This window comes from Mytilus trossulus, chromosome 4 (assembly GCF_036588685.1).
Source record: "Mytilus trossulus isolate FHL-02 chromosome 4, PNRI_Mtr1.1.1.hap1, whole genome shotgun sequence".
NCBI classification, from domain to species: domain Eukaryota; kingdom Metazoa; phylum Mollusca; class Bivalvia; order Mytilida; family Mytilidae; genus Mytilus; species Mytilus trossulus.
This window is the reverse complement of record NC_086376.1, coordinates 57421879-57447308: the sequence shown is the minus strand read 5'-3', so window position 1 is coordinate 57447308 and position 25430 is coordinate 57421879. Positions and strand designations below refer to the sequence as shown.

Here is a 25430-nt window from a genome sequence, read left to right as displayed (position 1 = left end):
GGTTAACACTTACATGAAAGAGGTCTAACTCTTGAAACTAATGATTTAAATAAACACGAGCATGATGGTTAAAACATGTCCAGTGCACATTTTAATTTTACAGTTTTTAAAACTATTTTTTTCATAATTATCCTTTAAAACAAATCATAGAACAGTACCACAAATATATAATCAAGCTACACTGTTTAATTTTTATATAACTATAATTCATAAAACATCAGTTCTGGATGATACAATGGCAAGCTCTCATTTGCAAGGAAGTGGAATTGAGTACAACTAACAAACTGAGCCATAATTCTAATTTAAACCTTCAGAAATTTAATTAGTTAACAGTTATATCATTCAATATAAATTTAACAGATTTCTTAAATATATTTGTATGACGCTCATCATATCTACATCAATCCCCATTAACCCACTTTTCTTAAACCATGCAAATGAAAAAAAAAAATATGTTCTTTGAATTTTATACATGAGTTTTAATCCTTGAAGACTGAATTATATTTCATTTGCTATTTTAAATTCTTTTATTTTGGCCAAAGTACAGAACTAATTCTTACTCAGATTTTCATTTGACACAAATTAAGTTAATAAGCTGATTTTCATAACCTAGAAATAAATCAAAAAGACATTTATAATCTATAACATATCTCAAGACTCTAGAAATTATGAATACTTTCAGATATCTCAATTAAAAATACACTTATAAGAATTTAATGAGTTTTAAAATATGGTACAATTTAATCAGTAGGTTTTGTTACATAATGATTTTTTCAAATCAAAAAACTAATTGCAGAATATTGATTTAAGAACCTAAAAAATGTTCTTAAAAGTTCTACTTTTAGTACTTTCATGTTAGAGGATATATTACTTTAAGATCTATTGTTCTTCAGGGATCAGCTTCAAAGTTGTATTCAGGTTGATTTCCTCCTCATTTGTGTTATCAAAAGTTTTGTCAAATCTGTTTCTGTTTCTACATGGTCTATCTTTATTTCAAAGCTACATCACAGCTAAACTGCTCTTTCCCAATTAAAATTACCCTTTTAGACCAAATGAACCTCAAATTCAATAATTTTTCCCTGATGGACACTGTCAACCCCTGTTTGGTTAGGATCCCATTTCTTTATTCGAACAATGATTTGAAATTAAAATAATTGCATACTGGCAGCTGTCAGATAAACAATCTGGAGGGACATCATTCATTTTATATGTACGAGCCAATTTTGATGAGAGTCAATTACATGAAATATGAAACTACCCTTCAATTTGGAGAATGATTCTTCTTAAAACCAAAATATTATATATCCTGTTCCTTAAATGGTAACTTCAGAATTCAGAGGTAAAACATGTGATGCATTACTTTTTGAAAAGGGTCACACATTTATACAGCCTTTTCATCTGTCGACCCAGTAAAGTGTTATACATACCCAAAGCAGCCATTCCACCTAAAATAGAAACAAATAGAGGTTAAGGTTGAATTCCATATAAGGATGACAATGCTGTTTTGAAAGTCTGGTGCTCTTTCATAAATAAAATCTGCCACCAAAAATGGATTGCAAGGTTATCTCAAAGAGTTATGATTATTTTTTCTTGTAAGATTTTTTTGTGAAATAAGTAACTGTATTTCATATCTATAAAATTTGCAAACAATAAAACATTAAAGTAAACTGATAATTTACTATTACTTACTTTGCTAAAACATGCTATATTCAATATATATTGAAGACATATACTACATTTATTGACCTATTCTTGTCAGAAACAAAAAAACTGTGATTGTGACAGGGGAGATAAACTTTGCACAAATGTGTTACAATTCAAAGGGAGATAATTAAACCAGATAAAGTGTAAAGAAATAATCAAAATTGTATATTCCAATAGTGAAATAGAAAGAAAACAAGAACATTTGTTACCTTTTCATTTCATTTTCAAAAAAAAATCCCCCAATTAATGATGCCCTTTCCTATGTGTATGTTCATATATATTTATAGATTTTTTTTTATCTATATTTTACCCAAAATATTATAATGATATAAACCTCCAATATCCTAAGGAAGTAAAAAGGAGATACAGTACAAACATGCCACAAATATAACTACTTGTTATATTCATTTAGTTAGTTCATATATTAAGCATGTGTTACTCCTCAATTAAACATTGACTATCAATCTAACCAAGCATGTGTGACCACTTAATCAAACATTGACTATTAATATTTCATTTCTATTCTCTTGATATGATGAAAACCTTTTAATCAATTATATAATTGATCTCAGGAAATAAAAATCTGTAAACCTAATTTAACTCAGTGCTTAAAGGAGTGTGTTCGATAAGGTCCTAAAATGGCCCCCCTTTTTAGAGTAAATGTCAAATTCGGATTTATCGACCAATATCACGATAAAGCATAGCTAAAACATTGATTGGCTACGATATAAACCATTTTGTTGATAATTTTACGTTTCTGCGTTTCATTTTGAAGTCACAAGTTGTACTCATATTGATTTTTCACGAAAAAATCAATGAAAATGGGTAAATTTCAATAGATTATTGGACAGGAAACCTTGAGCGCATACCTCGACAACAAAGATCTTTTAAAATAATGTTTGTGAAGACGTTTCACATGTCTTATTTGAATATTTAGCTTGTCGACTCCTGCGCTCTATGTTTCCTTGTCCTTTATTTGGTTGAAATCTAGCTGATTTTGTCAAATTTCACCAAAATCCCTTATCTTGACCTTTTTGGATGTAAAAATCAACATTTTAGAATTAAACTTTGAGAAAAACAGTTCGGTTTAACTTTCTAACATGTCTTTAAGGCAACTTAAAACATTTATTGTCTTGTAACTATGAACTTTATAATTGGGGCCAAATATGGCCCTTACCGAACTTACTCCTTTCAAATAAGTTTTAATCTTTGTTTTCCACAATCAGATTTCGATTACATATCCTCTTTTGGTAATACAAGTTTGCTTATTAGGATTTTAGCCCTTCACTCAAATAATTTATATAATCAAGAATTTGTATCATGATAGTTATCATACACTTACTTTTGTTGGTTGATTTGAGATACTGTGGTGTGCCTTTGTTATAGGAGAAATTTGCTGAAAAAAAATAAAATTTGCATATATGTATTTATTATGAAATATGTTATTAAATATAAGTTGTGTACATGAATAGTATACCCTACAAGAAAATTTTGATATACCAAAGCATTCAAAAAGTAAGTTTTGAGAACATCATAACAACAAGGAAATGTGTTAGAATCTAATGAATAAATCAGACATTTTTTTTTCTCCAAGAGATCAAATGCTGTGCATGAAAATAACTCAAGGTCACTGTACAGCCTTCAGCAATGAGCAAAACTCATACTGTAAAGTCAGCTATAAAAGGCACCAACATGACAAAATGTAAAACAATTCAATTGTGAACCAGATGCTCCAAAGGGCGCAGCTTGATACGACCACAGAGGTTGAACCAAGAACAGTTGGGGCAAGTATGGACACAACATTCAAGCTTGATACAGCTCTGAATTTGGATTGTGATAAAATATTTGATACAGAATAGGTTTCTGACACAGAATGAACGTGGTCTAAGAGCTTAAAAAAAAAAATTGGACATTTACCTATTATGGTCCAATATTAAAAATCTAAATACATGGTTAGATTCAGCATATCAAAGAACCCCAAGAATTCAAATTTTGATGAAATCAAATATAAAAGTTCAATTTTGGACTCTTTAAAACTCAATGTGGACCAATTTGATAAAGGGGCCCAAATATCAAAAATCTAAGTACATGGTTAGATTCAGCATATCAAAGAAACCCCATATATTCAATTTTTGTTGAAATCAAACAAAAAGTTTAATTTTGGACCCCGATTTGAACCAACTTGAAAACTGGGCCCATAATAAAAAATCTATGTACATGTTCAGACTCAACATATCAAAGAACCCCAAGAATTCAATTTTTGTTTAAACCAAACTAAGTTTAATTTTGGACCCTTTGGACCTCAATGTAGATCAATTTGAAAACGGGACCAAAAATTAAGAATGTTGATACACGGTTAGATTCGGCATATCAAAGAACCCCAATAATTCAATTTTTGATGAAATCAAACAAAGTTTAATTTTGGATCCTTTTGGCCCCTAATTCTTAAAGTGTTGGGACCAAAACTCCCAAAATCAATCCCAACCTTTCTTTTGTGATCATAAACCTTGTGTTTAAATTTCATAGATTTCTAGTTACTTAAACTAAAGTTATTGTGCGAAAACCAAAAAAATGCTTATTTGTGCCACTTTTTGGCCCCCATTCCTAAACTGTTAGGACCAAAAAACCACAAATCAATCCCAACGCAGACGACGACGACGTGATACCAATGTACGACAAAAAAAAATTATAATTTTTGCGGTCTTATAAAAATTACATTTCCAAAACTTAAATTAGTAAAGTTTGGTCAAAACTTGGTGTTATATCACATAAGATCAGAAAACACACTTATTGTTGAAAAGGTTCAAGGTTTTGAAGAAAAAAAAATTGTTATAACAAACAGAAAACAAGGATATAAATTATTTTTTTATGACTTTATTTAAATTTGATAGATCCCTTAACAGATACATTATTTATTTTTCATATCTCATGTCAATGACATTAACTTTAGGTATTAAATTTTTTGTGATCTTAATCTTTTTTAGATCTGAAATATTTTTTAAAGACACAGATTGTCAAAATAATGTTTATAAATACATTTTACCATCTACAACAAATACTATTTATTTATTTGTGATGCCATGTGTTGATAATTTTACTGTTATAATCATTTTCAATTGGTCACTCTAAAATCAGAATAATTGTGTAGTAGGAGAGAAACTGGCATTAAAATACTCTCAATGTGCAGTATCACATCTGAGCCTATTTGTGTAGTAAGGTTGCTGTCTAATTGATGTACATCCCTCACAGAAGAATGAAGATCAGCAACGAACTCCCCTCAAAAAGCTGGGATATACTGAGGTGCTTCAGATAAGGCATGCAGTTCTTTTTCCAAGTCTGGTACCCTCCATGTTACTCATTTCATTTAAAATTCTGTTGGAATAATATATGAACTAACTAGTTTATGTAAATGTGGAGATTTTTTGTCATTTGTAATATTATTGGTACCTTCCAGGGAAATGTTTGGGCTATTTGTAGTATGTGTGGTACCTTCCTAGTCTATGAATATGTAGACATTTAGGTAACTTTGCATAATGTGTGGTACCTTCTTGGCCTACAAAAATGTGTATAATTTTTGCCATTTGTATTAGGTTTTGTACCTACCTGGTCTGTGAAAATGTGGAGATTTTTGGCCATTTGTTGTTGGTGTAGTTGTGGCTTTCTTTAAGTAAGTTGCTTTCTGTAAATAACTACTGTTGTAAAATTTCCCAAAACTGAGTGCAGATCCTCTCTCATCTAAAGAATCCTGAAAAGAAACCACGATAGTTATAACATTAATACAACTAACAAGTTACTTTTGTAATTTTCACCCTGAAAACAATGTTTTTGTTTTTTGTCCTGAAATGTTTCTATCATTTGTTGTTTGATGTATAAGAAACTATTTTTTTTCAAACAAGAATGCCTAAGAAGACACATGAAAAGTTGTAAGTGGGTAAATAATAATCGTAAATTGTTCATTAAAACTAAATAAAAGTATGTATTTGCTATGTTTTTCATATGTTATTTGAAATAACAAGGGTCAAATATTTGAATTGATCATTTTTTATTATTAATTGTTTGTTCACAGTTAATATATTGTTTGTAGGTTGATTCTTTTCATTTCAGTAAAAACTTCCTATAACGGATAAATCTTGTAGTTTTACATGTAACATTTGTTTAAATATCTCGTAGAAGGGTGTTTTACTTACTAATAAAAATCTGATAACAACTTTTTCATTCAGAATTTAATAGTGGTTTACCACCTTTCCTAAATTCAAGGAAAACTAATTCTATTTTTTATGATTTTTTTTTTATAAATCATTTATGTTCATAAACTATCTACCATTTGTCTAAGATACATATCAATGGCCACTAAACATACAGTCAAGGTTAATATTCATATCTGATGTTGACAAAAACATTTTGAAACTAGATGTGTCAAAGCCCCAAAAAGTTGAAAAATCTGCAATTTCAATATAAACACATGTGGACACAAACATGATGGTAGTCTCATATATCAAACATCAGCTCAAAATCTGGAGGCGTATAGAAAAAAAATCTGTATAACTGTGATTTTCAATACTTTATCAAAGTCCAAAGCCCGTAATTTCAGCAAAAATTAGCTGAGCAGAACTTAACTTGAACTTGACCTGTGACTTATCATGATTAACTCACATACCAAAAATCAGCCCAATATCTGAAGGCGTTTAGAAAAAAAGTCTGTATTACTGTGATTTTCAATGATTTTCAACAAATTCTCAAAGTCCAAAGCCCGTAATTTCAGCATAAATTAGTGGAGCGGAACAAAACTTCAACTTGATCTGTAACTCATCATGGTTAACTCGCATATAAAAAATCAGCCCAATATCTGAAGGCATTTAGAAAAAAAGTCTGTATAACTGATTTTCAACAATTTCTCAAAGTCCAAAGCCCGTAATTTCGGCAAAAATTAGTGGAGCGGAACGAAACTTAAACTTGATCTGTAAATCATCATGGTTAACTCACATATAAAAAATCAGCCCAATATCTGAAGGCTTTTAGAAAAAAAGTCTGTATTACTGTGATTTTCAACGATTTTCAACAAATTCTCAAAGTCCAACGCCCGTAATTTCGGCCAAAATTAGTGGACCGGAACAAACCTTCAACTTGATCTGTAACCGAATGACGGAATTTCGGACAAGGGTAAAACTATATGGCACCGACAACTTTGTTGCGAGGCCATAAAAATAAACGTCTAACACATAAAGGTTCAGTTGTGGAAAGTTCAATGACTGAATTTTTATGAACCTTCCTCTGATTCTCCTGTGATTTTTGTCATTCGTCATTGCTTAAAAGATTAATTATATCTACATACATAAACATGAGAATAAAATAAATGTGGTATGATTGCCAATTAGACAACTCTCCACCAGGGACCAAATGACGTAGAAGTATAAGTCAGTGTTCTACCTTCTCTCAACTCGAGACCAAATGACGGTGAAGTTGGTGTCTTTAAGTCATTGTGCTGCCTTCAACAAAGCCTATCCTATCTTTTCCTTCTTTTTCTTATTTCAAAGAACTTGGAATATAGGATCAGTTCAGCCAATTAAAAGCAGACTGATTAGGGTTTTTTTTTTTTTTACTTGTTTGGGTTTTTACTAACTGCCACTCCCACAGACAGGGTCCATATGAAAAATAGGAAAGGCACTAGAAATTCCAAAAATATGATCATGTCTGCTTTAGATCACGTTATATCTTCAATGCAATCAACACTATGTACAATCCAACTAATAACAACAAAACGAGATAACTGTTCAAGAGAAAAGCATTCCACCTATTTCTTCATTATTTTGTGACTGAACCAACACATTATTTAAATAATAATGTTTGACTATGTTATGTATAATTAAAATTATTTTGGCTTTGCCTTTTACATGGTACACATATTACAAATTACTAGATGGAGTTCATATAGTGTAAAATTTGACACTTCTGTCTATCATTCTGTCAAATTAATGTTCAATAGCAGACGGCCTAATTGTGAACAACCTCTTTCACCTCTGTCTTCAAAGAATCAGAGCTAGAATATCTAAACACCTCTTTAAAGTAATGGCCTCTTAAATACATCAAATAAATATTACATATATAAAATTCACACAACAAACTTAATATTAGTGTTTTATCATGCCCCATCTCTTCAGTTTTATATTTTGAACAGGTACAAAATTGTATATAGCTTCAAAACTTTGATGTTAACATTAAACTCCTGGCTTTTTATTGTTATAGTCTTGGAAACAGCTTTTCAACAATATTTCAAACTGTGAAGTTCAACACTATTTATGTTACAGACGGCCATTTATTCAGTCTCACATTTATAGGTAAATCTTGCCCTAAGGAGATAATGTTAAAAAATAGAATGAATTACATGCTAAAGATAATTTTCCCTATAATTTAACATGGTATAAATAATGTGAGTAAATATTTTATCGGGCAATAATCAACAAACTTTACACCAATGAATCAATGTATGGTACAACTTTCTTACAATATCCAAAAGATTTCTGAAGACAAGCAATTCAAATGAGTTTTACTTTTATCAGTTCACTAGTGGCAACCATGTTTTGTACCCCCTTGCGCAACAAAATACCTGATAACGGGCTCTTTTTCTTTCATTGTCAAGTTTGTGTATCAGTGCTATGTTTGAAAAAGTGAGATGGACGATATCTAAATCCACAAGTCGATGACAAACTGACAACGCCTTTGCAAAACAACAAAACAACAAACAAAAGACAAACACAACAGAAAACTAAAGACAAATGAGATCCACCGAAAAATGGGGTGATCAGCTCAGGTGCTCCAGAAGGGTAAACAGATCCTGCTCCACATGTAACATCTGTGTAGTTGTAACCTCTTCTTCACATCATATTCTTCATACATTTCGATCTTAGTAATAGTTGGTGATGCCCAAAAAAACACAAGAAGAGACAAAACATAAATATGTTAACTATCCACCTACATAATATAAACATAAGTTGATACAGTACAAATCAGTTGATCAGTTATGTTGGCAACAGCAGCTGGCCTAATTAAATTAAATATTTGTTTACGTTCTAACTTCTTCCTGTGCATATTTTGGAAAGAAAACAACTTTCTAAGTTTTGATGCTGGAGTACACTTAAGACATCTGACAACAGCACAAACACAAATTAAATTGGAACACAAGAAATGTATACAAAATTAAGATGATCGCCAATATGAGACAATTCTCAACCACCAATGACAAAGAAGCTAGAAAACGAGCAAATGAAATGTATGAATGTTCTGAAATAGATAGACAGATAACTTAATATAAGCTTTTGATCAGTAAAAGAATCAACTTTAGACTTTTAACATTTCCGTAGGCATGAAGAGTTTAATAAATGGATTGAATCCTTTTCGGTCATTTCTGTATGGCCTTTCAAAAATTTCTACACGTTAAATTAAAAATCAACATTTATTGATATTTTCTATTTTGTTGCAAAATAAATGCTCGATTTGTAAAACATTTGCTTCATTAAGTTATACATGTTCAATGAAAATGTAAAAAAGATGCAGCTTATGTGACCTTGCACTTAACAAGATTATAACCTAACCTTACCAAGGCTATGTCATTGCACTGTTAACAAGGCAAGCAATAAAATCAATTATAATATAACTTTATTATTTATTTACATGTATATTTCACCTGTGATGACTTGATGTTGACATTCTCCAGCCTACAACATGGCATTTAGTGATTAATTGATCTGACAATAAACCTTTAGTTAACTAATACAATTTCCTTCTATTTTCATGGGACAAGGCAGATCTAGGAATTCATAATATAATAAGGTGATGATTTATTGCATTTTTCCCCCAACTTGATTGAGAAAAAAACTTTATTAACTGGTGCTTCTGTTATTCTCTGTGGTTTACAAAATGTTTTTTAAACACATTATATCTGGTTTAATCTTTTCCTTTTCAAACTGAAATATCAGATCATAAATTCAACAAGAGTGCACAACAGAAATATCTCCCTTGTTTTATGATTGAATTTATGTTGAAAGTCTGAATGAAAAAAGGTTTTACATGTAATACAAGTATCTCATAAAGTTATTATCAATGTCAAATCCATGAAAATGAGGTTATTCAGATGAACATTGCCAGACGGATATGTACACCAGACACTCAATACAGTGGTCCTATGGCTTATAGTACTTGAGAAATAGATCATAGCTCAAAATCTAAAAAATGACCAATGAATCATGAAAATGAGGTCAAGGTCATATGAACCTGGCTAACAGACAAATACACCTTACAATTATTCCTAACATAAAATATAATTTACCTATTGCTAATAGTATCTGATAAATTGACAAAACCATGAAAACTTTATGTTGACCATTGAATCATGAAAATGAGTTCCAGGTCATATGAAACCAGCAAGACAAGACATTTGCCCCTTGCAATCATTCCATACTTTAAATATAGTTGCCTACTTTTTATATTATCTGAGATACAGAATTGATCACGAAAAATGAACCTTGATCACAGACCCATGAAATGGAGTCAAGGTCAATCCTGAGCGAGAGTCATATAGAACTTACAAGGAACCCATATAACAAATCCTTTCACTCATCATGTTAACAGAGATCATGACTGAACCATGAAAATGAGGTCAAGGACAATAGACATATGACAGAAGGAAACTTGTGACATAAGGCATCAGCATACAAGGCATGATGCTTTTTTATGGTTGTCTACCTTTTGAAATATATAACAGCAGCTTCATACAAATAGTTTACGATCACTTCATTTACGCAATCGCTGAATTGTAATCCCTATGTCATTCAGTAAAAATGATCTGCATATTCATGAAATCCAAAAAGAATGGAGTAGCCACAGTATTGACTTGTAATAATTAGTAATACATAGTATTGAAAAGTTTTCCACATTTTATTTTGAACTTTGCACTAATTGATTAAACTTGATAACAAAAGGGGGATTTTAATTAGAGAAGGGCACCTGGCTTGTTCAGTTAAACTTGTGAAGTTTGTATAATAATTAACACAGACTAAAGTTTATAACCTCTATCATTAAATGAATAAAATGGACAGCAATAATTGACATTATCCAGATGAATTGATTTTCTCAAGGTAAATACTTCAGGTAATTACACAGAAGTTTCACAGTTCATATTTCCAATAAATTTCCCACTGCTTTTGTAAACATGACCTAACCTTGACTTAAAAAATAATACATCTGTTCAGTGTAACTAGGAATTAAAATACAACTATGTTAGATGTTTTTCTGAAATTTTCATAAGAACTTTTCACAAACTTGCCAAGTAATAGTATGGCTTGTTAGCTTGTAGCTTGAAAATACACACCCCATTAGTTATAGTACATTCAATGCTATAATATATTGAAAATAGTAGGCAAATGATGTTTTCCCTAAAAAAATTTAGATGAACTTTTAACAGTCTTGCCAAGTAATAATATGACTTATTAGCACTAAGCTTGAAAGTTACCCACCCATTAGTTACAGTACACATTCAATGCTACATTATATTGAAAATAGTAAGCAAATCACTAAATATAGCATTACCAGGACTTCATGGCAATTTATATTACAACTCACAAACTTTACCTAATTTCAAATCAATGTTATGCATAGTTGCTAGGAAATGTGTTTAAAAGTTAACAGTAGAACAAGGCAGTAGAAATATCAAGAACAAAAGTTTTAATTCATGAGCACAGAAAGTTAAAATGAGATACCAACATTATAACTTCCACCCATCATACTTGATGGCAAGTTTTCAAGAGTTGAAATATCAACTTAGGCAAACATTGTCAACTTATCCAGGAACTTTTATTCAAAAAGTATTTAACGGATGACTTGTTGTTAATTGAATTTCCTACCAAATAATCAATTGCTTTCCAATCAAAATACTAAGTCTTTTTTTCTGGTTGACCCAGTTACAGATGGCTTTATCCTATTGCATTGTTGTTTAACTTAGTTCTATCCTGAAACTGCTTGAAAAATCAACTTACTTTCAAAACTTGATTTGCCTAAAGAACAGCAATGCCATAATGAAGAAGACTTTGCTGGGAAAAGCTACCCACATGTAAATGATTAAATCAAGCATAAAATGTAGGTCATGATTATCAAAGTTTAAAAAACTAATTCTTCTGTTGTTATATGATACAGTGGTATACAGGTATGGAAATTTATAACATGGTCTTATGTACTAAGTATCTAAAACATAAGTTGCTTGACCTTCAGAAAAAGGGCATTGTCACCCAAATGTTGATTTTGTTTATATATATATAAAACAGTTACTGATATAACATCACATGTTTCTATGACACAAGACTTATATAAATACAAGTTTCACCAAAGTTTCTCCAACATAAAATATAGGTCCTAGTGACTCAAATGCAACTAGGTGCCTTGGTGGCTGATGATCAAAGTAGTTCAACAACTGTTTATCTGGCTGTCAACTATGAGATTGGAAGTTCCAAACCTGTGGCAGGTGCATTAAGAACTCAAGCTTAATTGCTAGGATTATCGTTTTTCCTGTGAAGGTCAGGGGTTCTCTCTGGGCACTCTAGCTTCCTCCACCAATAAAAACTTAACGCCACTATATAAATAACAGTGCTAAAAGTGACGTTAAACAAATAAACAATTAGTCAAATGTAACTTGTAAGTAAAGATTCTTCTAACAGCTTTTGCCAGCTGTGCTGAATCTTATTCAAGTGGGTCTCATTGGGGTCTAAGCGTGACGTGGGATTGCTGATTTTTTTGTAAGCATAACATGTGAAAGTCAAATTATTGTGCTGTGAAAAAGGAAAATGAAGTATAGCGGGACACAGGGAAATTACAAAAAAATGAGAAATGCTTACTTACATAGTGTAAGCGGGATACGGGAATCTGACAAAATAGTAAGCGGGATCTGGGATCAGAACCCCCCAATGAGACCCCTCTCAACTAAGACAAAGATGTGTGAAATGGGTATAAATATTCATTGAGATATCTTGGATTATGATATGGTTGTCACCAAGGCATCAGGTATGTGAAATACTACAAACAATGTAAATATCTCAGATAAAGCCGTAATGCTTCACAAATAGCTCTGTAAACAAACATAGGAAAGAATAAATAATCTATCTGTGAGATGTGTTAAACATCTGGGATAAATAGCTTCTTAAGTATTATATAAACCTGTGTTAATTATTTCTTCAGGTTTGGACTTAGGGCAAATTGAACAGAGGGCCTAAAAATAGGAAAACTCTGGTTAAATGTAAAGACAAAATTCATATTGACAATTAGGAAAAGCTAAGAATCTGATTTTTCCTATTTCCAATAGCAAACAACCATTAGCATATACCAATATAAACTCTCTATTGAATAAAAAGAGGGAAACGATACTAATAGCAAAGGGACAATAAAAAATAATAGCACCAAGGAAAAAATGACAAAACAACTTGAGATAAACAGTCTATAAAACACTAAATCCCAAACAGAAATACTTAACAACATTAACTCGCCCAAAAATCTAGGTCATCTCATGCTTCAGAAGAAAAGCAGATTATGCTCTGAGTATTTGGCACATGTCCTTCCTCATGGCAACTACAAATTAAGTGATAAGTCTTATTAGGAGATAAGTGAGACATAGCTTATTCTAAAGACTTCTGAAGAGAACCTAACTTGTTGTTTATACAATGTATTGGTATACAACAATAATCTTGATGAAGAAAATTACTGTGCTTGAGGAAAAATTACACTGCTTGCAGATGAAAACTACTAGACGTGATGCTTATCTATAGATTTGAGTACTGCCTTATCTCTTTGTATATTTTCCAAAGGAGTAATTATCGCTATCAATAATTTCTATAGCCAATTATATAAAATGTCAAAAATCAGCAATAATTTTCTGAAAAAGTGTTATTTTCTTAGACAGATTAATCAATAGGAACTGATAGACGTTTTGTTTTACTGAGCCCCTATAGTCTAAAACAAATAACAGAGGAAAAGATGATGGTTCTGTATTATGTAATTTTAAGATACCAGTACAGAGTCTGGTTACATAATCACCAAAGTTACAGAGTGCTATTGCTTGCAAATGAGACTACTATAACTTTATAGAAGTCTCAGCTTGCAAAAATAAACATTCAAAAGTAAAAATCGTTTCATGTAACATATACCTGCAATACTTAATTGCACTCAACAGCATGTTTAACCTTCAAAAGTGAAATCAACAATTATTTGAACTTTTATTTTAGAAAATTAGCAAAATTTTCCAAAGAATAGCATCGAAAATTGAAAAATTGAACATTGAAAATTTGAAAATGCTTTTCAAAATGCAACAAAAATAATTCAGTATTGAAAGACTCTAAGCATACATTTTCATAGAAAGCATTAACATGCGGTTTAATCCCAAACAAAAATGCTTTAGAATTGAATGACTAGCTCATAAGCTGTATCACACAATGTTAGGTCAAGACTATTTCTCATTCTGGTAAAAAGTAGTCACAAAAATACTGAACTGTGAGGAAATGACTAATATGTTATCTGTCCCTACTATGCATTAAGTGGTCTGAATGAGTATTATTACTGTTAGAGTGATACGAAAATAGGTATCAAACGAATAATAATGAATCCACAGATAGCTAAATGAGTAACGTTTCACATGCATGATATAAATGTGTCTAAGCCCTCAGAAGCAATGCTTATCACAAAATATTTCAATATTGAGGACAATTTCCTCTTTTTAACATGTGTTGGACAGTTTAAATTCCTTAAAACACATACTCTCCATTCACCCTTTTACAAGGAGTTGCACTTACAAGGAACAAGGCACATTGACAGACAAACTGATGGACAATGTGGTCACTATATCCCCCTAACCCCTTTCAAAATCTGTAGGGTATAACAAAACGTGATTAAATTCTGAAAAGAGGTAAAAAAAAAAACCACAAATACAACAAACAAAATGACAAATGCAGCATAGAATACTTAGTTACTTTAGAATCATAAACCAGAAAAGCTGTTCGAATGCATGAAATTCATAAAGTGTTATTTTCATTTTTTTACTGCAAGCTAGTGAAAACCCAAATTTCAACTAATAAAGACAATGTCATCCAAGTCTAAAAGGTATCTGTTCTGTTTTCAAACCAGATAGTAAAATACTATTTATATCTAAGAATTCTTATAGAAGTTCTATAATAACAACAAACATGAACGCCTGGATCAAACACAATCATATCAATCTTTTTTTTCTTACTGTTGATTAAATACCTCTAGAATTTCATGTCTAACCCACTCAATCACCATAAATATTATAGATCAACATCTTTCACCTCATAACAAATTACTCACAGAATTTTGTTACAATAAAAATATACAAGACGATTCTTGTATCTCTTTGTATAGTACAATATATAAACACATGTAAGGTACCAATTCAGAAAACACAAGACTCAGTATTAAGTAAAAAATATTGTTCAATGTCTTGGAATACAGTATTTGCCAGTGTAATGTGGAGAAAAGAATGCAATGCTTTCTCATGTGTTCTTACATATTTCGTATATGGTCTCTAAAAAAATCGTCAGCTTTACAGAAATATTTTTTGGTAAGAATCATAAATTTTGTACATAAAGCCAGCAACAAGGAAATTCTGTTAACTTTATCTTCTTCATATTAATAAGGTCATATGGAAGGGGACCCAGACATTTCCCCGTTTTGTTTCATTTTTGTTATTGAAGTGCATTTTTTTTAATATCCTATATTTTATCGCCAGATTTCTTTTTTAATCTTATGTGTCTCCTCTGGAAACTAATCACAAACTTTAACAATTAAAATGTTGATGATACATGTATATCTACTGAAGAGTTTCAGATATAAGAAATAGCATGTTTAAGTCTCTCTAAAGAAACTTTCATTATAGGCATCACTTTAACTAGTTAATAAACAAAAATACCCATTTTGGTAATGAGTAAAAGAAACACCTGTTTGACTGTCTGTTTTTATAATCTATACCTGTAGTGTAACTTGCTTTAAAATACATTGTATTTATTTAGTATGCTTAATTCATAAACAACATATAAATAAAACAAGACAACATAAAGACAATCAGGTTTAATGTCTGTAAGCTAGCTAGATGTAGGTAGAAACAAACTGATCAACACAATAAAACATTCGGACAAACCGGTTTACTGCATATAAACAAATATGTAAGCCAGCAAGGTTGTAGGCATACAACTAGTACAAAAAAAACCACATCAAAAAAATGTGTTAACTACCTGTAAACAAGTCTATATATGTATAAGTCAGCATACAAGTATACAAAACAACATCAAAACAAACCTGTTTACTGCCTGGAAACAAGTCTATAAGCCAGCATACAACAAGTATACAAATCAACATGAAAACAAACCTGTTTACTAAGTTTGTAAACCAGCATACAACAAGTATACAAAACAACATCAAAACAAACCTGTTTACTGCCTGTAAACCAGCTAGGCATACACATTCCAGTAAGGGTTTGCATTAAACTCTAAAACAAGCAGTCATCATTAGCAAAATAGACAAAATTTGGGAAGAAAATCATAAATCAACAATATAAAACAAAACCGTTTATTTATTTTTGATCAAGTCAAATTTGTTCTTTTATTTTATGATTTTCTATTAATTCCTTAAGCTCTTTTTATGTAAAATAGACCAAAAGAAAGGACAACACTTGATCATCTAAATACATGGTTAGATTCAGCGTGAAGAACCCCATATATTCAATTTTTGTTGAAATCAAACAAAGTTTAATTTTTAACCCTTTGGACCTTAATGTAGACCAATTTGAAAACGGGACAATACTGTGCAATTGGATATTTCTTGCTATTGCGCAATAGTGCGCAATTAGATATTTCTTGCTATTGCGCAATACTGTGCAATTGAAGATTTCTTGCTTTTGCACAATACTGTGCAATTGAAGATTTCTTGATATTGCGCAATACTGTGCAATTCAAAATTTCTTGCTTTTGCACAAACCTTTTTAAAATTTCATAGATTTCTGTTTACTTATACTGAAGTTAATGAGCGAAAACCAAGAAAAATGCATAGTTAGGCCCTTTTTGGCCCCTAATTCCTAAACTGTTGGAACCAAAACACCCAAAATCAATCCCAACCTTTCTTTTGTGGTCATAAACCTTGTGTCAAAATTTCATAGATTTCTATTAACTTAAACTAAAGTTATAGTGCGAAAACCAAGAAAATGCTTATTTGGGCCCTTTTTGGCCCCTAATTCCTAAAATGTTGGGACCAAAACTCCCATTTCTATTTACTTTTACTAAAGTTAGTGCGAAAACCAAATGTCTTCGGATGACGACGACAACGACACCAACGTGATACCAATATACGACCAAAAAATTTTCAATTTTTGCAGTCGTATAAAAAGGAAAAATTTAACAGGTTTTATTTCAACTTCATTGCACAGGGAAATGTGTCAATGCTATATTTTATCAAATGTTAACCTACATATTAAGCCATACTGACATGTATTAAACACCTAAATCACCAGATAATCCTTATCTTATTTTACATACTTAATTAAATTATATTGAATATCAATCTAAAAAAAAAAGTTGCTGAACTTTGATTTATACACATGAAAATTGTAAATCACAAAGTTAAATTATGAAGTTCTGAATAATAAACAACTTTAGTTTCATTTGGGATACAATGTTAGGGTTATAATGTGTTATGAAAAAGGATAACGAGTCTTACTTCAATTCATAACACAAAATAAATTCATGCACAGCAAAAAAAAACACACATAAAGCAATGGCACAGAGCATTTATTGCTGTTACCAATCTCGAAGTCACAATATGTTTGTATTATTCAATTCTTTCTCATATTTTCTATATTTCTTTTCTATATCCAAATTTTATTATACATTCTGTATTACAGCTGTAGTAATTATTCTGAAGTAACTCTCTCATTAGGTTTCCTTACAAAAATAAGGAGCTGTGGTATGATTACCATTACAGCCAATTGCATTGAGTGTGTAGGCAAAATTAGTGTCTTTGGTAAGCAAGCTTGCTAGCTGAACCTTGAAGACATTATTAAATTATTACGTTAAGTAAACTACCCTCCTACAAGAGTAAACAAGTCATATAAATAACCAATCTATCTGTCTGAAGGACTAGGCTACTTCAAAAGGAGGGTACTATACCTAACCTAATAATGACTTCACCGTTCAGCTGGCAAGAAAAATAACCAAGATATTACCTTTTCCTATACACACTCAATGCAATCGGCTGTAATGGTAATTTCCTACTACTATTCATGTCTCTTAAGAGTCCTCTCTATGAAAATAGAATTCATTAGATGTAAAATCTTTTGTACTGATTACAATGTATTAAGTACCATGTCACATGGTCAGGTCAGGTCATATAGAAGATTGTCATTGATTTGACCAGTGAGGCAGCATGTCACAATCTGGTCAAAGTTAAAAATGTCCATCAAATCAATAGAGAAAATAGTTGCTTTGTAATATTACTTTAATATTCTATCAATAATAATACAACACAAATTCCGAAACAAGAAAAAATGTGTGCAGAGTTTCATACTATATGTACATAATCAAATCAAATCAGTTTATTTCTGAAGGGCATATCAATAGTTACTAAAAAGGAGAATAAGATAAATAGACAGATATACAGTTTGTTTTCGACAAAACATTCATTAAATGTTATATTTGATTTATATAACATGTACAAAAATAAACAATTTGTGAGAGGAAGCTTTTTTTCTCATAATTGTTAAATTTTAACGAAATAACCCACCTAATTGTTCAGTATTTTTATCTCGTCCAATGTTGAAATTCTACTGAATTTTTAAAGCTCAAAAAACAGAAAAAAATTAAAACAAGGGGATAATAAACAGAAATCAGCTACCAGCCAAGAAATTGCAATGCATGCAGCAGAAAAGTACATATGGGCGTAAATCTGCTATAATAAGGGTAGGGGTTGATATCAGTTCCCTATCTGGAGTTTTTATGATCACCCTCCCCCTCACATCTGGAGGCAGTTGTTAAAAGACATTTTGTTTTCCAAGCCCATTTTATAACTTGATAAATAAAGGTACACATTGTATTCAACCGTTTTACATCAAGCATTCTAACTTTATTCTTAAGTTTGATTATTGATACACAGTGAGTATCAACAAAATGAAGATTTCCCTCTCCTTTGATAATAACAAATAGTTGAAATGATCTTGGTGAAACAACAAGTCCAAATACAACATCTTGAAAGAATAGTTTTGACAACATTTTTTGAGTAATCTGGCCATAGGCACGTAACTCCTGATACCCAGGTACTAGTTCAACCACTAACAGCAACACACCAGGAAAATCTGGCAGCGCAACACAATAATCTGACACAGTTGTGTGTTTTGTATCTGTGCTATCCCCTGTACCGTCTGGTGCTGATTTGGCTGACTCCAGATTTAATGATGACAGACTTAATAAAGATGAAGAGTTGCTAGGGCCACCAGAGGGAGCTCTAATGTATGGTGCGTCATACTGCTTTTGAGTAAATATGCTTTCTAAGTCACCAAAAATAGTTTCTACTAAAGTGCTGGTTGTATCATGAAGACATGGAACAAAACCTTTTACATTTGGCTTTGAATTATCACTCTGAAGGCAAGTAAGAAGTATTCTAACCAATTCATGTATCCACATTTTAGCCTGACCATTTTCCATATCTGTTGCCATGGTTGTTACAAATGCAGACACATATTCTTTCTGTTCTGTTGACAGCTTTCCAAATGCTTCTTTCACATCTTTGTCTGTCTTCAAGCTTTTTTTGGATGACCACAATTCTTTTGCACATTTTAGGTCTAGTAACTTTATGCAATGGACTATCTCCTTCCAGTTTTCCTCTGTTATTTCAGAATGCTCAAATGTCTCCAAAGAACTGTTTATAGATTCATAAAAATCTTCTATAGTTAATCCTTGTAGTGAACTATCGCAGTCATAGTGTGAAGTCTCTGGCAAATCTTTAGTGAAAAATTTTACACTATCAATTTTGTTTTCAAGCGTAGAATCGTATAGTGTCCTGACCAGTAAGGATCTTTGATTGTAAGTTCCCATCCATGCATAATCTAATTCATTCAGCAGTTCTATCCCAACAAGATCAGTATTATGTCTTTTCCCTGGGACAGATTTAAACTGCCTGGTGAAGCTGTGTGATGCCATCTTTATCTTCACATCCTCACAAAATACAGAAAATTTAAATTACTAATACCTTTTTTAAAAGATTTCCCAGGAACAGACTAATTTGTATGGTAATGATGTCTGGATATTTATGTTATATCCAAAAGCAAAATGAGGAACTTAAAACATCTAAGAGAACTTCAGGTGGGAGTCATGAATGAATAGATGAACCACAAATTAAAATATTCAACAAGGTATTAATTTATAAAAATTTTGTCAAATTTTGTCAAAACCACAAAATCAATGATCAAGAACATTCAATTTTCTTCAATCCACAAAAACAGGTACCCATGAAAATAAACAAATCCACCTTAGACTGAATATATGCCATAGGATAGGACCATACACTTAATATCATTATTATATTTACAATTTATTTTCACTGTATATTAGCCTTGGGAGTAACAGCAAATAAAATCATTACTTAATCATAATAAATATGTTGGATTAAAACAACTACTGATGAAGCCAATTACATCTTAGCATTCTGTCTTTTAAGTCTAATTCTCCATGGCTTCTTCTGCCCTGGTATAATCAAAGTTACTGGCAGAGGTATAACTCGGTTAACTACAACCTACTTTTTGACAAAGCTAAAGTCCTGTAAATTCAGAATTTATCGTGAGGTTTTTATTATTGCGCAATAATGCAACTGGGTGAGTATCGCAGTAAGAACTTGCAATCTTATATCTGATTCATACATGTATATCATTATGGAGATCGATATTCCTGAAATCCCAATAATTAATATTATATTTTTGTACATTCTTCAAAAATTGCAATAATAAAATGCACTCAATAATTTCTGAATTTACAGTACCTATTCTGTTACAAGGATCATCTTGAAACCTTATTCAATCCCTGATAAATACTGTGACTTTATATCTCAAACTTTACACTGTAGATTGGAGTTTAAATTTCTCAATTTGTACGTATAACCAATATAAAATAAGCTGTTTGCCCTTCCTGGTTTCATGTTCATGATTTTTCTTTTCTCATATTCTAAAATTCTTAAGGTTATTTTATACAATCAAGAAATTAGGGAAAATAAATGCCTCCTAAAAATAAAATTGCTGTTTTTCATTTAAATACATTATTTGGTTCCTTCTCTTTTTTATGTGAAAACACAATTTCAAATCATCTTTTCCACAAACCAAGGTCTAGTTAAAAGCACTAGATTGACCAATACGCATTGTATAGGCCTTAATCCAAAATTGTGTGCATAACCAATACGTTTACAACCAGGTAAAATTACAAAAAGAAGCATTTTAACAATCCTTATAACATTCTGATGCTTAAGAACAATGAAATTACTATTTCATCATTTTTTTTTAGTTTCTTTTTAATGCATTGCTGTGACATTGTCAATAGTAGCTTATATATTCTCAGCTAACAATAATTTTGCATTTTATTGGGAAATAAATTCTATTATTGGAATTTATTGCTATTATTGTCTGCCAATCAAGATTAGGGATTCTTTTGGACAAACATATAATGTAATTATGATCAAATAAAGGATTATCATTATCAGCTTCTTCCAAACAACAAAATACTATTTTCCAGGAACTAAACTTGAGAATTCCAAGCTAGGAGCCCAGACCAGACATTTCATAATTTGTTTCTATATAATACTACTAAAATTCAACTGAAAGTTTAGGGACCCAGCTCAAAATCTAGGAGCCATGGGCTACTGGGCCCCCTTTAAGTTGTGTCCCTATTTTCAAGTATTCTAGTTTTGAAAGTCTTTTTGCATGTAACTTTCAAAATTGATTATCTGGGGTAAAATCCACTTGCAAGTTCACATCAAGTTTGTATATTTAGTTAAAGTTTAACTTGTGAATCATTCTAAACTTTTAAACCAAATTGTAAGAAAAACTGTCATTTTATGGTCCAGATTTCAAGAAAGTCTTACTTCTTATCTAATTTACATACAACAGACATGTAAATCAAATAACTGATCTAGTATACAAGTACTTTTCAAATTCCATTAATAAGACATCAATACATAGTTGGTGGTAGGTATATATTTATATACAAGTGGTAACAGATGACACTCAGTTTTATACCTGATGTGACTCATCTGTTTACATGTGCAACTGCATAATGCACCTTCACTTGTCACAGATGTCGTATATTTCACTTCATTTACATAAATGTTTGTCGAAATTTAACATCTACACAGAAAAGTGTTGACATTTTAAATAATTTTTCTCTCCCAAAATGAGTCAAAATTTAACTGGTACTTATACATGTGCATTCAGCATATTTAACATGCATTTAAATACATGTACATATATATATTCAGTCCATCTGTATGAATCATGAAACATTACAAGTACAAGGCCAATATTTTGTCAGTCTACAACATTAACATGGGATTCTGAGACAATCAATCAAAAGTAATTATGGGAAATGGCAGTCGATGAAACAATTCCTAATTAATATATAACCTCCATAGTTATTATATAATATTACCCAATCACTACATGTTACTGTTTGATTTGACTTTCAATATCAAATAAAATAGGGGAAATATGTGTATTTTTTCTCATGTCAATTAAGTTTAATAGCTAATATCAGACTTTTCTCCATCATTACCTTAAAAACAAACATCATATTCTTTTTTATAACTACATAATCAATGTTTTAACGATCAGTTCCCAAAATGGACTTCAGGCAAACAATTCATATCAATTTATATGGCACTAAAATCTAATTAACAGTACAAAATGTTAGGAAAACTGAGAAACATTTATCCTCAAGTCTTAGTTTTCACTGCACGTTTAACATTGGACTTAATGTCATACATTTCATATTTTTTCAATCAAGGCCAGGATATGTGTTATATAAACAGTGGAGGGCAGGATAACCAAAGTCAGATTCAGGGAGACCTAGAGGGTGCATGTCCCCTCCCCCTGTTAACCAAACAAGGAACCTACCCTGATTATGTAATTTATCCATAGTTAAAATTATCATTTTTCAGAACAACAATTTTAATTTCTATAGTTACATCATCACAATTCGCGATATGTTTCATCTGACAGATATACATGTACAGTTTAACATGTCCACTGAATTTTAGATCACTCTGTCTGCTGCCCTTGCATATACACTATAAGTATAATGCTGGATATTAATTTTATTTGTCAAATATGTTCCTTCAAAGAACAAGGGGTGGTAAGGGCCATTTTTGGCCCCACCTTCAAATTTTAATTTTAATTATGGTACTGTAACCCTATACTTAGTACAGTCTGAAAATGGTGTTATTTTGAAAATGTATCATATATTATGTTGCTTAGCAACGATTAAAATGCATAACCTTTATCAGACAAAAGAAATTACCAGTGGTTAAATTTCTGAGCTCCTTCAAACATTCAAACAAGCAAGAAATTATCTAGTCCTGACAGTCAATTTTCCTATCACATTCCAATCAAAATATTTAGGTTATCTAAAATGAGCTGTCCATCTTCATTAATTTGTGAAATTTTCTTTAAACAAGAATACAAAAAACAATTTGTGTTTGTCTTTGATAAATTGTACATTCTTTGGTATCTCACAGAATCTCTTTAAAGATTAATTCCATACTGATTCATAGATGTCCATATTGACAGACACTTAAAATAGACATCAAAATAAGTTGTTTGTGTATTCATAACAATAGAGGATTTTTTTCTTTAAAATTCAAAGGAGAAGAGGATCTTGCGAAAGAATTAAGAGTTTAAGCAACTCTTCTCTAAAAGTGGTTCATGGTCACTCTGTGCTATATCAAATTAATAACACTGTTAACGTAAGAATTAATGGTCATATAACCTGTATTTCTGACACCCCACCCCTCCCCCTGGTTTTTAATTTGAAGACCATAAGTTGAGTCTCATTGCTTTGTCCCATCACAGTTTAGTGGATGATGAAAACTAATTTGTAAACAATTTCCCTCTAACCATCTTTTGGCAATGTCACTCAGAATAAACAATTTATAAATAGCTAACAATTAGGATTAGAATTCTTAGTGAATCACCAATTATTGACAAACCTTGCAAGGATAAACAAGAAATAATTGACTTGATTCTATGCAACACAAATTGCAGAGATTGTACCATAATGTGTCAAAAATTTATTTTTCCTCCTTTCTGATTCACTCACAAAAATCTATCCAAATCCATTTGGGGATAGTTATCCCCTTGCAAATCTCAATATTTTTATATTTTAAATTCATGATTACGAATAAAAATTCAATTCACATGAAAATTTGACCACTTGGAAAGACAAATGAAAGAATTTTAAGTTGAAAAAGAAATAAGAAGAAATATGTGCAAATATTTCAGGAGTTTAATATATTTCCTTCTGATGATACAAAACTTAATTGTAAGTACAATTTTTTTACTGGAATTCTATTGCAAAAGTAAATGGAGACAAATATTCAGAATGAATTGAGATATGGTTCATCATTAAACCCCATATCAAAATAAGACCTCAGGAAACTTGTGCCAAAAATTCTTGGTATGTACAAACAATGGAATGACATAACAATTGCTGTTTAGTAAAACAGGCAATAACTTATTAATTGAAGTGTATGAAAATTGCCAAGGAATCCCTCTTCCCCAGGTGGTTAACGATATTATCTGATTTACCTCCCCTTGAGGAAATCATAAATCACCAACCCCCTGTGTGTTCAAACTGATTATTTCTATAATTGAATTAAGACAAAACATTCAGAAAATGACAGAATCATTCCTATGTGATGATAGAACTTAAACTTTACAGCAGCAGACACATTGATTCATCTTATAATATGACTAGTACAGAAGGTCATGTTCAGGACAAGGTCAAGGTGACATTAAGACACAATGATAAGGACGTGTTTGGGCTGCAAGTCCAGAATTGAACTGTTTATTCATGATACAGTACAAAGAAGAGACCATCAATTCCTGCAACTCTTTTTCTATATTCCATAGTTAGCCTTGTTGCTTGTTCATAAATATAGGAATATGTGGTATGAGTGCCAATGAGACAACTCTCCATCCAAGTCACAATTTATAAAAGTAAACCATTATAGGCCAAGGTACGGTTTTCAACACGGAGCCTAGGTTTACTCCAAACAGCAAGCTATAAAGGGCCCCAAAAATTACTAGTGTACATGTAAAACCATTCAAACAGGAAAACCAACAGACTAATGATAAATCTATATAAAAAACAACAGACAGTGGGCAACTGTACTGAATTTACCATCCCTTTTCCAATTGGTCATGCTATTTTACAACCAACATGATTGATTGCTAGATGTCAGTTGCAAATATTTCATGCATGCTCAGAACCAACACATTCTAACTGATGCCCCTCACTATGAGTTGTCTTACTGTTCAACAGAAAAAGTCCAGAAAACCATATATCTTCCCTCTATTTCCCTTGGAAGTGACAAGACACTGAATAAAAATTGAAATTTTAAATTATACCCCTTATAACAACTGCATAGGATTAGATATC

At 31.2% G+C, this 25430-nt stretch overlaps 1 protein-coding gene across 4 annotated transcripts in view; it reads right to left on the bottom strand.

The window, feature by feature from the left end:
* The window catches only part of LOC134715607 (actin-binding LIM protein 1-like), a 53816-nt gene that overhangs the window by 15544 nt on the left and 12842 nt on the right, over positions 1 to 25430 (bottom strand). For 2 of the 4 annotated variants that reach the window (XM_063577900.1, XM_063577899.1), the window contains 3 exons: positions 5308 to 5449; positions 3047 to 3100; positions 1428 to 1445 (listed from right to left, as the gene is read on the bottom strand). In XM_063577900.1, coding sequence (XP_063433970.1) covers positions 1428 to 1445; positions 3047 to 3100; positions 5308 to 5449 — 214 coding nt within the window. Of the gene's footprint in view, positions 1 to 1427; positions 1446 to 3046; positions 3101 to 5307; positions 5450 to 16177; positions 16238 to 18484; positions 19950 to 25430 lie in introns of those variants that run through there. The other 2 variants (XM_063577897.1, XM_063577898.1) reach the window with 2 other exon arrangements.